General features: G+C 42.4%; 1 protein-coding gene across 1 annotated transcript; it reads right to left on the bottom strand.

Moving 5' to 3' along the window:
* Positions 1–9795: 9795 nt before the first annotated feature.
* Positions 9796–15477, bottom strand: LOC140478697 (carbohydrate sulfotransferase 2-like). The gene has a single exon (XM_072571998.1). It carries the CDS (start codon positions 14781–14783, stop codon positions 13518–13520), a length of 1266 nt encoding a protein of 421 aa, XP_072428099.1. The 5' UTR covers positions 14784–15477; the 3' UTR covers positions 9796–13517.
* Positions 15478–16093: the final 616 nt, after the last annotated feature.

The following is a 16093-nucleotide window of genomic DNA, read 5'->3' as shown; positions in this document are numbered from 1 at the left end:
CACACAAAGCCCCACTGGATGATCCTTCAGTTATTTTATTTCCGATTACTGCTGTGACACTCCCCTTAATCAGAAATGCACCTCCCCCTCCCCTCCTTCCACCACCCCTGTCCCACCTAAAGCACCTGCACCCTGGTACATTAAGCTGCCAGTCCTGTCCCTCTCTTATCCATGTTCTGTAAAGGCTATAATATCCCAGTCCCCCGTACCTAACCACACCCTGAGTTCATGTGTGGAATGCTTTGCCCCAGAGGGCAGTGGAGGCCCAGTCTCTGGATTCATTTAAGAAAGAGTTGGATAGAGCTCTCAAGGATAGTGGAATCAAGGGTTATGGAGATAAGGCAGGAAGAGGATACTGATTAAGGATGATCAGCCATGATCATATTGAATGGTGGTGCAGGCTCGAAGGGTAGAATGGCCTACTCCTGCACCTATTGTCTATTGTCTATTCATCAGCCTTACCTGTCAGCCCTCTTGCATTGAAATAGATGCAATTTAATCCAACAGGCATTCCCTGCTCCGTATCATGTTCCAGCCTGTCCTGTCTCTTCAACTTACTATTCCTGATTACGTGTCTCCTTCCAGCCTTGCACTTGCCTCCCTGCTGTTGAAGATCCCACCCCCTGCCAATCCAATTTAATCTAGGTAATAAGTGGACTAAAATGGTTGAAAAGAAACCACTGATTTAGGCTAGCCATGCAATCACCTCACCAACTTTTCTCTCATTCATGTGCACGATGTGGGTGTCACTGGCTGGCATTTATTGTCTATCACTGGTTGCTCGTGTGAGGGTGTTGGTGAGCTGCTTTCTTGAACTGCTGTTGACTATGTGCTGTGGGTAGACCCACAATGCTCTGATGGAGGGAACATCAGTGACACTGAAGGAACAGTGATATATTTCCAAGTCAAGATGGTGAGCGGCTCGGAGGGCAACTTGGAGATCGTGGTGTTCCCATGTATCTGCTGCCCTTGTCCTTCTGGTCGTGATTTGGAAGGTGCTGCCTAATGACCCTTTGATGAATTTCTGCAGTGCTTGTAGATAGTAGGTACTGCTGCTACTGAGCATCGGTGATGGAAGAACTGAATGTCAATGGATGTATAGCCTATCAGTTTGGGCACGTCAAGGAGCCAAAATAAGATAAACAAAGACAGACTGAGCTAAAACCACATTTATCAAATGGCATTGAACATGTACGTCAGTTAGGTCACTGAGCTGGAAGGTTTGTTTTCAGATGTTTCGTCACCATACTAGGTAACATAATCAGTGAGAGTCTCTGATGAAGCGCTGGTGGTATGTTCTGCCTCTCTCTATATAGGTCCTGGTTTCTTAAGGTAGGTGATGTCATTTCCGGTGAAGCACTGGTGGTATGTTCCGCCTGTCTTGGTCTTGGTAATTTATAGGCTTTCCAGCTCAGTGAGCTAACTTACATACCTTTCATCAACCTGAGCTACAAACCTTCTCAAAAATCGCTGGCATGAAATACTTCATGAACTATCATCTTCTCTTTTTAACTTACACCTTCATACAACTTTTCATAGTGGAGATGGAACTTCACCAACTAACAACCAATGGAGCAACATAACCTGATTGCACAAGAATAAGTTGTATTGCTAGTAACTGCATGGGTGGATCAGTTGTTAGCGCTGCTGTCTCACAGCACCAGGGATCCAGATTCAACCCCACCCTCAGGGTGACTGTGTGGAGTTTGCACATTCTCCCTGTGTCTGCTCTGGTTTCCTCCCACATCCCAAAGATATAGAGGTTAGATGATTGGCCATGCAATGTTGCCCATAGTGCCCAGGAATGTGCAGGCTAGGTGGGTTAGCCATGGGAAATGCAGGGTTATGGGATGGCTCTGAGTGGGACCCTTTTCAGAGGGGTGGTGTGGACTCGATGGGCCGAATGGCCTGTTTCCACACTGTAGAGATTCGATGATAGAGCAGAGGAGATGGATTGGTGACTGGAAGAAGTTGGACAAAGCTTTTCCTCTCAGACTCTCAAGAAGGAAAAGTAATCAGTGACAAACAGAAACGAGTGAGAAATACCTGGATGAGGAGAATCGAAGGAGATCTGAAATGTTCACTACAGCTGAGGATACACAACTTCACTTAAACTATTTGGCTTCAGGTTAAAACCTTCACACCTCAATGACACCTAAGGACTTTAAACTCTTGTACTGGATGCTATTCCTATTTATCTTTGTACCTGAGTCCCCTTGACTTTGTATCTCTTATTTTCCCAAGATTAGCAAATAATAAAATTCATTGATTTTTCCTTCATTGATGAAAACCTTCCAATCAGTTCCTTTCTGACATCGTAAACACAGGTAACTACATTTCTATTACGGAGAAGTATAGTCTTGTGCTCAGAAGAACATTAAATATTTGTTGAGAAGTTTGAAAAGAGGGGAGTTGATTCATTCCTTCTCAACTGATTGTAAATAACATGATTGCGGCAAAATTGGTCAGTGGATTCAGGTGAAATGTAGGTTAATTGGAAGAAAGTGATTTCCCTTAATCAAGGAACCCAAAATGGTTTGAGATTATTAAATTGCAAAAGTTACTTAATTCTGATATTACAATTGTGGATCAATTTTTGGCTCTGCTCTTTTCTAACTACCTGTGTCTTTTTGTTCCTACTTTACTCCTCACTTCTGCCTCACAGCACCAGGGACATGGGTTTGATCCAGCCATAAATCGTCCATAGTGTTCAGGGATGTGGTTAGGCGCATTAGTCAGGGGTAAAGTTAGAGTAATAGGGTAGGGGAATGGATTTGGCTGGGGTACACTTCAGAGGGTCGCTGTGGACCTGTTGAGCTGAAGGGCTTGTTTCCATACTGTAGGGATTCTATGAGGAGGATAAAGGCTGTCCCTCCCTCTGCATCTTACAGTAACCAGCATTATCGAAGTCATCTTCTGAAATTTTGCTGATTAACTTAGTGCAGCAAAGATTCAATGCCATGTATTACTGTCCCTTCTCACAATGGTTGTTTGTTACAGACTGAAAGTTTGACAGTGTTCCAATCTAATTTCTCCCTTGTGTCTAATTTGTAGTAAACACGAAGCTGTCTGCTTTCAGCCATCGAACACCACAAATTCGAACAATGCTTTGATCAATAGAAAGACATTTCTACAAAATTGAGCCATTTATCTTACGCATGACTATCAAATTGAGCACATAGAATAATTAATATCCCATTTTGGAGACTCAGCATTTGTCTTTCTTACAAAATGTGGCTAGAATATTTCAGGGTTCCTGCCACACTTTTCTAAGGTAATGTGTAGCAGGAATAACGGAGGAATTTCCAGGATCTGTTGAAGATATTTCCTTTTATGATGTTTGCCCTCATGAAATTACTCGCATCCATGGTGGTCAACCCAGCAATTCGGCTTTCTTCCCTGTAACCATTTGGTTGCTTTACTGTAATGACAGAAACAAGATCAGGGGACAATTGCAAATTCAAACCTTAACTTGCTATTCCAAAGCAAGACATGTTAACACAAAACATTGCATATCATAACAATTTTATTAAACATTATTGTTCATTAGCCTTTCCAAAGAGAAATCTTAATTTTATTGTACTTATTACATACCAAATATCAGATACAGATTGTTCTGAAATGTGTTTGCTTTTGGCATAACATTTCCATTTAAACCTTTGAGAAACCATACAGCAGAAAAACGCCTTACAAGCAAGTTATATCATTGAACAGTCGTCCAAGTTATCATTCCTTTAGCATTCTCAGAATGTGAATTAAAAGCAACTTAAACTTTTTACATGCATGTTCTGTGAGGTATTTAGTATTTGTAAAGGCAGTACTCCAGTTGTCAAAGAATTCAGTCTTTTCAGAATTTCTTTTTAAAGATTGATACATTGTCCTAATCAAAGTAGTCTACTACAACTGTTTTTTTACACTGTTATAAGTCCACAAAACCTCTTGTTTCCTTCTATTTTATACCTTCTAAATTTCAAATGTTTGTTACTTTGCTTTGTTACATTGTATTATTAATATTCATTATTGAGTCTGACTTCATTTTCCCTGCCAATATAGATATAAATGCTTTTTAGCAGATGATTTTGTGTTTGAAATGGAAGATATTAAAGTATTCCAATCCGAGGTTGTCACTTATTATAAAAATTATGTAAAAAGTTCTTGTTTTGCAGCTCCAAGATGAAAGAACTTTATAAAATGGATGAATGTAATCCTGTCAACCAAATCCCATTCTGGTTCACAAATGTCCTTGAGAGTGAGAAATGATCGGGCCTACATGTGACTCCAGACCAACAGCAATGTGATTGACTTTTAATTGCCCTCTGGGCAATTAGGGATGGGCAATAAATGCTGACCTAGCCAGCAATGTCCTCATCCCATGAATGCATAAAGAATCTCTAATGTAGTATGGCATTTAACATATGCCATGTCAGTAACTATCACTACTCCTGCTGCAGAAGTCATTTTTGCAAACCAAAGGTACTTTTTTGCAATGGTGCAGCTGTAAGATGTATAGATCTTAGTGTTCAATCAACAGGAGCAATTTTGATCATCTAAGTTCCATGGATTATTGGCAACAGGAATATTGGATGCTTGGTCAGTTCTGTGACTTTAGACAATTATTGTGCCAGGATTGTTGCCAAGTTGGCACCTGAAGGGAGGCAGCTCATATTATGACATGTATTCAAACTTTTGTAAGGATGGTGTTACAATGAATTAAAAATTAAACTTTTTCTCGTTTAATCTACTTTCACCCTTACTTTGAAACAAAATTAGCAGTTAGGAGAACTACGTGCAGAAGAAAAAAACTATAACATTTTAAAGCCTTCCCCATTCATAGAACAAATATGGAATTTTAATGGTCACTGTTGGGAAGATGCCTCATGCAATTTGCAAAAGTTACAAAACTGAAGATTGCAACATCACAAACAACAAAGGTTTACTGCTGTAAGAAACTAACTCAAAGGCAGAAACAGAACTAACTGTCTACAACTCTGTCACTCTTATATATACTGCCATTTTCTTTAAAGGTAATAATAATCTAAGCCTTGATCAGATGAGCTTACAAATTATGGGCTATTTACTCACTTCAGTTAAATTATATCATAAGCCTCTATGCCTCAAGTTTACTTGCAGGTAAATGGGATTATTGTAGTTTGGTGTTTGTTGGTCAGCCTACTCATGAAGTGTCTGTTTCTATGCTGTATGACTCAATAACTCTAATAAGTAGAAGTTAATCAGTGATGACAACATCACAATTGAAATATTAAACAGCTACATGTAAAATGCCAAATGTTCAGTTAAAAGGAAAACATTAAATGTCTGGTTTTGCGCAAGATTGCTAATAGTCTCAATGCAATATATGCAATAGGCAATTTATACACAAATAATTGGAGTTTATATCACAAACAACGAGACCAAGTACACTGTTGTTGACACTGAATACTGTAAGGATAGCTTTAATAAGTTGGTAAAAGTCCCTATATAGTTACAATAACAAATTGCAATCTATTTGATGCAGAATAGCACCACAGGATAGTATAAGGAGGTTTTATTAAGTGATTTTTACAGGTTGATATAATATACAGTTGCAGAGTTTGGCATGGACCAGCTGTCAATTTCAACAACAGTTTCTGCTGGTACAGGTTGGCTCCCTTAGCTCAGGTCTGTACATTAGGGAATGCTTACATTCAGAACTGTCAGCACCACAGCTTTTTAAAGCAATTATTTTGTAAAACTAATAATTAAACTGAAAATAAAAACAAAACACAAATTTTCTTCACAACTGGATTGCCTCAGTTGCTGCACAGGTAAATGCAGTAACTGTGCGACGCTGAGTCACACAAAGAATGAAGTTTGGGTAAACTTGGCTAAATGCAGATAACTAATCTCAGTCATGGGTCCATTGAAGGAGGTCTTGATAATTTGCCAAAAGTGTGATATAATGTAAAGAATCAGAGAGAATTGTCAGTGTTAATCATTATTAGGGTCCAGAAAAGATTTACCAGGATGTTGTCAGGTATCAAAGGCTTGATTATATAAAAACAAGTTGGATAGGCTGTGACTATTTTCACTGGAGCGTAGGAGGTTGAGAGGTGACCTTACTGAGGTTTATAAAATCATGAGGCATATAGATAGCATTAATGGTAGGTGTCTTTGCTTTTGGATGGGGGATTTCAAGCCTGGGGACCATATTTTGAAGGTAAAAGGAGAAAGATTTTAAAAGATATGAGGGGCAAATTCTTTACACAGAGGGTGGTTCGTGTAATGGAATGAACTTCTTGAGGAAGTGGCAGTTGTAGGCAGAGTTCCAACGTTTAGAACATAAAATAGTACAGCACAGTACCGACCCTTCGGCCCTCAAAGTTGCGTCAACCCTTTATCCTACTCTAAGATCAGACTAACCTATATACCCTTCATTGTACTATCTTCTATGTGCCTATAGAGCCCAGTTTAAAAGACATTTAGATAACTATGTGAGTAGGAAAGGTTAGGAGGATTATGGGCTGGGAGCAGGCAGGTGAGACTAGATTAGTTTGGGATTATGTTCAGCATGGTTGGTCTGTTTCAGTGTTTCATTGTGAAGGCTCTTACCTCTGTAATATCTCTTCGGTGGAGGAGTGGAAAGCCACAGATAACCACCCAACAGTCCTCCGGCAGGTTTTCTCTTCAGGAAGGGGAGGAAAACCTAAAGAAATGCTCACAAAACAAACCAAGCATCAATCACTTGATGACTCAAAATCCAATTAATCAATTGTTTGTCCAACTGATTGAATTTTGACTGTGAAAATTATTGTTTAGTGTGACAAAAAATCAGACTTTTAATCTTTAAAAATGAAAATGTAAGAAATACTATAAAATTATTAAGTTTTCAATAATGAAGTGATAAATCACAAGATTAAAGGCAAAATACTGTGGATGCTGGATCTGAAATAAAAACAGAAAATGCTGGAGACACTCAGCAGATCTGGCAGCATCTGTGCAGAGAGAAACAGAGTGAACATTTTAAGTCTGGTGTGACCCTTCTTCAGAACTTCTATTTTATAACTCTGTTTTCTGAAATGAAAAAAAAAATAAATACTTTCAGCTGTTTATTACAAAAACATGCCCCTGGCATGCATGACCAACCTTGATCAGGATCTTTATATAACTTGTGGTGGTCCTGTGGTGTAGTTGTTTGTGTCCCTGCTTCTGAGTCAGAAGATCTGGATTCACATTGACCCAGGAACTGATGTCCAGGGAAGGTGTGTTCACGATGCAGCAATGTGTTTGTGTACCAAATCTGGAAATCCTTTCAACAGATGCCAATGGCAGGTGGGTGGGAGAGATGTCTGGTCAGGCATGTGATACAAATAGAATTGGAGCCTCTACTATTCACTACACGCTTGATGTATGAAGAGAGATTGGATCAGCCAGGAATATTTTCACTGGAGTTTAGAAGAACTGTAGGGAGTAGGGTGTCTCACAGAAACTTATAAAATTCCAACAGACTAGACAGGGTAAATGTGGGAAGGATGTTCCCAATGACCAGAGGGTCCAAAAAAAAGGGTCCCAGTCTAAGGATATGGGGTAGGCCATTTTGGACTGAGATAAGAAACTTATTCACCAAGGGAATGGTGAGCCTATGGAATTCTCTGCCACAGAGAGTGGTTGAAGCAAAAACATTGAACGTTTTCAAGAAGCAATGAGTGTAATTCTTAGAGCGAAAGGGGTCAAAGGGTATGGGAATAAAGTGGGGACAGGGTGCTGAGTTGGATGATCAGTGGAGCAAGCCCAAATATCCTACTCCTATGTCTCAAAAGCCCATAGCACTGGACTATAACATGCATGTGGGCAGAGGTGGGGACTGCAGATGCTGGAGATTAGAGTCAAGATCAGAGTGGTGCTGGAAAAGCACAGCAGGTCAGGCAGCATCCAAGGAGCAAGAAAATCGATGTTTCGGGCAAACACCCTTCATCAGAAATTCCTGATGAAGGGCTTTTACCTGAAACGTCGATTTTCCTGCTCCTCAGATGCTGCCTGACCTGCTGTGCTTTTCCAGCACCACTCTGATCTTGACTACAGCATGCATGCGAAGCTAAATTCTGCCACAATATCATAAACTCCTTGAAGGGGTGAGGTAGTCTTTTTGGTGACTGGTACATATCAAATTGGTGCGAACAGCATGAGACTCATCCTTATTTTGATGGACTGTGATCGTGATGGAAGTTGTGGCTGTTGTCAGAACTACCTCCCAGAGAACTGAAGAAAATAAAATTTACCATCAGCCAAATACACTGCACACTCTGCCCATTGATGGTTATGTTCATCCTTTCACAACACGTAGGTGTCAATGGTAAGACAGGCAATGATATTTTCCTCTTTTTTACTTGAGAAGGTAATGGTGAGCTATCTTCTTGAACTGCTGCAGTTCACTTGTGAGTGCATCCACTGTGCTGATATGGGGAGAATTCCAGGTTTTTACTGAGCAATTATGAAAGAATGGAAATATGATGGAATACATGCAATGGCTAGACATTGCCCTGCTAGAGATATCTCCTCTGGTACTTCAATGAATAGTATGTTTCAATTATCTGAATGTTTTCCAGGTCTTGCTGTGTGTGGACGTTAGCTGCTCTGTTGTTGGAGGAGATGTGAATGGAATGTAACAACTGTGCAATCATCAGCCAAAATAAACACACAGAACAAACTTTAGCTATCAATTAACTCTGGATTTGTACCTAGAAATAACAAGACTAGAGGGAATAATTTAGGAATAGGAATATTCACTAGAGTTTTAGAAGAACTGTGGGGGAAGGGTGTCTCACAGAAACCTGGTTGTGTCAAGCAGGTTCTGGTGTTTTAGATTATTATACACTTGCTATCTTCTGTATGGAACCTCTTGAGTCTAAAATCAAATACTTAATGTCTGATGCCCCAAATCTTTTCTTTCTGTTTTTAATAAACTAACATTATCCATTATGCAATGTTTGTTTAAAAGTGCAATGTTTCACTTCTGCTCAGATGTACCTTTCTGGGCAATACAATCACACACCAATAATAGTTCTACACAAGATGGAACTGAACCGTTGCATAGTGCAAATCTTTACACGGGGATTAGTTTTAGGTCAAACAAGCTTTCAAAGAAACGAAACATTCAAAGACGTCCTCTCAAATAATTTACTTTGTTACAAACTGTCGCATACATGCCAGATGTATGTCAAATTCCATCCAAGTTAAATAAAGTAAACTGCGTTGGTAAAAATATGTGGATTATGATATAAAGTCAGAGACACAGAGATGTGCAGCATGGAAACAGACCCTTCGGTCCAACTCATCCATGCCGACCAGATATCCCAACCCAATCTAATCCCACCTCCCAGCACCCAGCCCATATCTCTCCAAACCCTTCCTATTCATGTACCCATCCAGATGCCTTTTTAGTGTTGCAATTATACCAGCCTTCACTACTTCCTCTGGCAGCTCATTCCATACACCTACCAACCTCTGCATGAAACAGTTGCCCCTTACATCTCTTTAATATCTTGCCTCTCTCACCCTAAACCAATGCCCTCTAGCTCTGGACTCCCCAGCAAAGAGACTTTGTCTATTTACCCTATCCATGCCCCTCATGATTTTATAAACCTCTATAAGGTCACCCCTCAGCCTGCGATGCTCCAGGGAAAACAGCTCTAGCCCATTCAACGTCTCCCTATAGCTCAAACCCTCCAACCCTGGCAACATCCTTGTATATCTTTTCTGAACCCTTTCAAGTTTCACAACATCTCTCTGACAGGAAGGAGACCAGAATTGCACATAAAGTGTTGCAAATTTTGAGGAATTTATTGTTAAACAATTCTACAACCGATAGTTTGCAACATTTCTTTTAATATTGTTACAAAATGAGGTGCAATAAATACATGTTTGAACAGGTAATCTATTATTACATTATTTTTCTTTTCCTTTATATCAGCAAAATAAATCCCAGTATAACAGTTCATCAATTCACATTGCACAAAATCACTGCATACAATCAATGTAAACTGACATCTATTGCTTTCCCCCATAAAACCTTTGCCAGCAAAAATGAAAAGAGGCATGAACTCAAGTTTGTATACATGCACAACACACAGCATACTCCAAAGCAGTGTTCAATGGGCTGGGGGCCACTTGCGGCCTGCCACCTGTGCCCCTCAGCTGATGTGCTGTTCAGTCGGCTCCCACTGACGGTCTCTTTTGCTCCACCCTAAAATTAAAAGCTGCCACGTCTCAATGTCTTACAAAAGGTGAACGGGAATTTCGGTGCAAAAAGTGGGGGGGGGAAGAGTCCTCTTAAAAATGAATCATTGGTCCCATGGATTTTCCCCGTCTTCGGGGAACGCTGGCTCACCTTCATTTTACAACTTCCTATCGTGATATAATTGAAATTAGCAGCTCCTTTGAGTGGGCTACTTCAGGCACAGGTCTACATTTTATTAATCTATTTCCTCAACAGTGAACCCTAGACACAAGTTACTGATTGACCTTCCCAGTAAAATCCCCAAGTGTATGACAGGCCAGATAATAATGTAAACCATTGTGTTGTTTAGCACTTTCCAGACAGTGTTATTCCATATTCTGAACGTAGGCCTTCTTACACTGCATTCATCCTTGGTATTGTACATAAGAAGCTGAAATTACACTGCCCACTCATACCACTGAGGAACAAGAGGTGGTAGAGATCCACCTAAACAGAAAGCAACATGCAGTACTTGCTTATCTCTGATCACTTTAATTTGAATTGACGAAAAGCAAATAGTGTTTAACTGTTGCAGTCAATAAAAATAAGATTTGTGAGCAGCAGTCATTCATTTATTTTTAAACAAATCATTAACTGTTAAATAAATCAAATCATTTCCCTCCTTTAATAAAAGCAAATTACTGCAGATGCTGGAGATCTGTAACTAAAAAAAACAGCAACAGAGACTGCTGGAAAAACTCAGCAGGTTCGGCAGCATCTGTAGAGAGAAAAACGCAGCCAATGTTTCAAGTCTGATATTTTCAGAAGAAATCATACCAGACTTGAAACGTTAACTCCATTTGTCTCTCATGGATGCTGCCAGACCTACTGAGTTTCTCCAGCATTCTCTGCATTTGTTTTTCCTGCCCTCCTGATTCAGTTTGGACAAATAGATTGACTCAGGGCAACATTGTTCACTGCACTGGTGAAAAGCCAGTGTGGAGGTGTGATGCACAGAAATGCAGTCATAATAGCTCTCTCAGTAACAGGAGTCAGCTAGCTGTGCATTTTGCTTCTTTTGCAATTCCTTCTTCTTCTTCTACTACCACACACCCTATCACAGAAAGGTCAATTATTACAGGGGCCAAGTTTAACAAGCTGGTTCCTTTCTGTGCTGTAACAGTTCTGCGGTTCTACATGAAAGGTTGTTCAGCTGTCCAAAGTGCCAGCCCCTGTTGCAATATTTGGAGCTTTCACTTGCAATAAAAGCAGCTAAGGAGAGAGGGAGACATCAGCTGTTTCACTACTGTGACTGTCTGATAGCTGCTAAACACAATTCCAACTTTAAGCTGAGGGGTGAGGCGATTTTCATAACATAGAGCTTCTGTTCTGAAGCCAAAGCATTATGAAGTCATTTGTACCTTGAGGACATGTCATCAACAGTAGGTGTACAGTTCTCCTGCCAATGGAGTTCCAATGACTTCAGGTGGACCAACATTTGTTTTATATATATTTGGCACCTCTTAGTCCAACCATCTGAATGCACGGAGTTGATTCAATTTGCTGTCACAATTATGTTATAAAGCAAGCACATAGAAAGATCAGCTCCACATTGATTCCCAGGCTCTGAAATGTATTCCCTGTCACTCAAAATTGATTACTTGGGTTTCAGAAATTTACTTGAAGTTATTTTTCCACTGCTAAAATCCCTAGCTATTACCAGCGTTAACCCATCCCCATTTGCATCTGCACAAACCATGACACTACATTAAAAATGCCTTGGTTTGGAGATGTGTTAACTAACCAGGTAAACTCCTGAGAACAGCACGCTGAAGCTGAAGTCATACCTCTATTTAACAGTCTCTCCAAGGACCTCAACTTCACAATAAAAGGGACCTCTTAGAAATTTGCTTTGAGATGTACTTCCAGCATTGTCTCCAGTAGAAAAGCATCACCCATTCCACAGTAAGTGTATCCTGTTTTAATCAGGTGCTGCTGGCCTTGAATGGGAATAGCTGAGACTGACTTGAAAAGACATTTTAAAAATAAAAATGAGAGAAACCACTTCCAGAGTTCATGCACTGGAGGACTGTATACTGTAGCGCTGGTATCAGTGAGATAATTACAAGACTCTTTCAAGGAAATGGTTTTGCATTGTTTTCGTTTAGTCTTAAATTAGAGCAGAAAGTTAGTCTACCCAGGGATGCTGCTGCTTAATGTATTTCCTCTCCTCATAAATACTGTACATTGCGACATTTTGTCAGTAGCCTCACAGAGACTCCAGATAATATACAATAATTCATTAAACATGGTATCTTGCAACAAATAATGTGCTATGTCAGTTTGGATCTTGGCAAGGTTTCAGTTAGTTTTCCTTCATTAAATGTCTTTTTTTGTAGTTTCTTGTACTTGTCTGCACTCACTTTCAGCTATAACATTACATTAATAATGAAAATATGGGTCAAAAAAGTTTATTGAGCACAGACTACGCTTGTTTGTTCCACACAATCTTTAGGAAGGGAACATGAACTGGCTTATCTGGAATGAACATTCAAGCATGAACATAGATTGGAAGGTTCAGCTGAGCTGTACTTTCGCAGTAAAGCACTGTATTCACAATACTACTGCCACATGCCATCAATATAATAGAATACTTCTTTAAATGATAAATTATCAATTTACTCATTCGACCAGACAACAAAAAAGAACTCTATATATATATTCAAAGAGCAATGTACATAACAATTTTAAATCCAAATGATCAAGTATTTCCAATGGCCAACTCAACGCATTGCATCTTTGTCAACATCTGATGAGGAAAAAACCCCTTAAAATTACTAAGTGACTCGTGTGTCATCAGCTTTTCAGTGTTATTAGTTACGCGTGTGAGTGAGTTGGTGACAGGTTGTTTATAAATGTCTATGTGAATGAAATAGATGAAGGCTGTGCCTATATTTTCATGCATGTTGATATAAATGTGTGAGAGTGGGTATGTCTGTGTTTGGGCGTGTCGGTGTGAATGTGTGAGTATCCGTTAGTGGCAGCTTTTGTGTGAGAACTTGATGCGTCCAAGTGCATGACTGACACGTAAGTGTGAGAATGTCACCGTGTGAATGTGCCCGTGTGATGGTGAGGTATGTGGGTGCAGCCTCAAGTGTACCCATGCACTCCACACAGTATAAAAATCCTCTCAAGCACTCTTTTTATTTTCCCAGACCTGAATCCAAGGATATTCCGAAAGTAAACAGGTTGGGATTTGCTCCAGGGCTTCTCTTGAATGTGGGTTTTGATGTAATGAATTTCTGAAGCACTTTTGCATTTTTGTTCAAAGCCGGATTTTGGTAACAAATGACTTGCTGAAATCCTTGACTTCCTCTGGGGTTTGGACTTTCTCATACCCCAGCCAATCCATGGCATGTTGGCAGTATTCCTCCACTTGTTTGATCTGGGAGTAGGTCATCTGGGTCCGCCAGGCATTGGCAGCCTGGGTGGCGTTTCGGGAAGAAACACTGAAGGGCTTTTTGGAGGAGTAAGTGGAGCCCATGGTCATGTTGAGCATGAATCTCTCAATGTCCTCACTGACTGACAGGTTGACAAAGTGATACATGTCCTTGAGGTACCTGATGGGGTCTTCCACCAGGTCTTCATAGCGCACTATCCTGTAATTGTCCTTCAGCCAGTCCGGCAGTTCCCTCACCATCTGCGCAGTCCTGACCATGCTGGTGCAGATCACCTCTAGGGCATTGAGAGCATGGTAGTCCACTGCATCCCGCCTGGTCCTCTGGTACCCATCGTACACCTTCAACCGACGCCCCTTGGGATCCTTACTGCGCATCACCTGCAGGCTCTCCCGAATCAGACCATTCCTCGATTTGATCCGGGAGCTAGCCACGGCCCTGGGATCCCTGACCAAGTGGATCACCTTGAGGTTGACGAAGGGGTCCTTCATCAGAGGGGCCAAAATGTTCAGGTCGAAAATGCGGACGCCCTTGATGACAATGGTGCTGTATTTGTGGCACTCAGCTTCCAGGGAGTCTAGGTGCTGAGGTGGGCACTCGTTCTTGCACACGTGTTCGTCGATCAGGCCCACCTTGTCCTTCCTGTACGCCTTGCAGAGTGGGTAGGAGCAGACCACCTTGTTGCGGGGCGCCCCGAAGATGCCCATGCTGGTGATGTTGTTGCCCCCGTTGTAGAGCTGGAAGATGGAGAGGTCGCAGTGGTACAGGAAGCCCAGCATGTCGCGGGCTGCCCCCTGCAGAGTGAGGGCATCTCCCGGGTACAGCTTCTGCCAGATGTGCCACATGGGCTCGTAGAGGAAGAAGACATTGGGGTTCTGGTTGAAGAGCTCCCCCACAAAGGAAGAGCCCGATCGCCATGTTGTGAACACATAGACATGTTGGCGCCCACTGGAGCTGTTCTGGGGGGCAGAGGGCCGCTGGTGTTCCACCGTGTAACGGAGAGGGTACGGCACATACTTCACCTGGGTACACTCCTTCGTCCCTTTATAATCGGTGAAGTGTAACATGGTCAGGACCAGCAGCAGGATGTAGCCCAGCACCAGCAGAGCCGCCTTCCTCCGGAGCACTTTCATCTTCCCTCGGTTTTCCGCTCACTCTGTCAAATGGAAACTAATTCCCATCAGATGCTCAGCCTGGCTCCTCGCATCTTTGCACCAACCTCCTCCTCCTCCTCCGGCTGCTGGTCTTATTGACAGCAGATGGTCTCACATCGTGCCCCGGTCATGGTAAAGGCGGAGAGCCGCTCTGACTGTGGGGGACAGGGAGCTCCTCAGCCCCGCTCCCATCCGGAGCTGCTCCCCCTCGGCTCCCCCTCTCCCTCTGCCTCCCCCCGAGCTCGCTCCTGTCTCTGACTCGGTCTCTCTCTGTCTCTCCAAGTCTCTCCCGCACCCCAACAGCAATGAGGGAGAGGGAGGAAATGTGAATTCTTTGCAGCTTCCGAGTGTAAGCTGCAGCTGCTGCCTGTTCCTCTCTCTCTCTCTCTCTCTGGTTTCAGATTCCAACAGAGACTGTCCCCTTGAGTTCCCAATTCCCCCTCTCAACTCGATGTCTCTCCTCCGTCACTCTCTCCCCTCCTCACTCTGATCACTAATAGCCAGTCAGCGGCACACTGCCTCCCCTCTCTCCGTTTTCCTTTCTCCTCCTCCCTCTGTCTCCCAGCCTCTTCCTTCTCGCTCCTCCCCTCTCTTTTTTTTTCCTCCTCTCTCTCTTTCCTATCTCCTCTCTCTCCCTTTTTCTCCTCTCTCCCTTTTTCCTCCCCCCTCTCCTGTCTCCTCTCTCTCCCTCCCCCTCCTCTCCCTTTTCTCTCTCTCTCCCTTTTTCCTCCCCCCTCTCCTGTCTCCTCTCTCTCCCTCCCCCTCCTCTCCCTTTTCTCTCTCTCTCTCCCTTTTTCCTCCCCCCTCCCCTGTCTCCTCTCTCTCCCTCCCCCTCCTCTCCCTTTTCTCTCTCTCTCCCCCTTTTTCCTCCCCCCTCTCCTGTCTCCTCTCTCTCCCTCCCCCTCCTCTCCCTTTTCTCTCTCTCTCCCTTTTTCCTCCCCCCTCTCCTGTCTCCTCTCTCTCCCTCCCCTCTTTTTCTCCTCTCTCTCTGTGAACGTTGGAAGCAGCGGATCTCACGGGGAACCGGGACAAAGCTTCCGCGTCGTAGCTCCAGTCGGTCGATGTAGCAGTATCTTCTCTTCGGTGCAGTCTCAACAAATATATAAATATATATAAAAACACCCTGTCCAAGGAGAGAGGGAGGGGAGGCACCTTCCCAGGGTAGGGAGGGGGGTGGTGTGACAGGGAGAATGAGGGCAGGAATGAACTGTCTGTGTCCCCCGCCCCTTCCAGCCCCTCTATGTGTCTCTCTCTCACACACACACACTCTCTCTCTCCTGTCTCTGGTT

The sequence above is a fragment of the Chiloscyllium punctatum genome, chromosome 6 (assembly GCF_047496795.1).
Source record: "Chiloscyllium punctatum isolate Juve2018m chromosome 6, sChiPun1.3, whole genome shotgun sequence".
Lineage (NCBI taxonomy): Eukaryota > Metazoa > Chordata > Chondrichthyes > Orectolobiformes > Hemiscylliidae > Chiloscyllium > Chiloscyllium punctatum.
The sequence above is the reverse complement of the archived record's forward strand: the minus strand, read 5'-3'. Positions and strand labels throughout refer to the sequence as shown.

Coding starts and splice junctions, on each gene's coding strand:
- LOC140478697 (XM_072571998.1), bottom strand. CDS start 14,783: ATGAAAGTGCTCCGGAGGAAGGCGGCTCTGCTGGTGCTGGGCTACATC.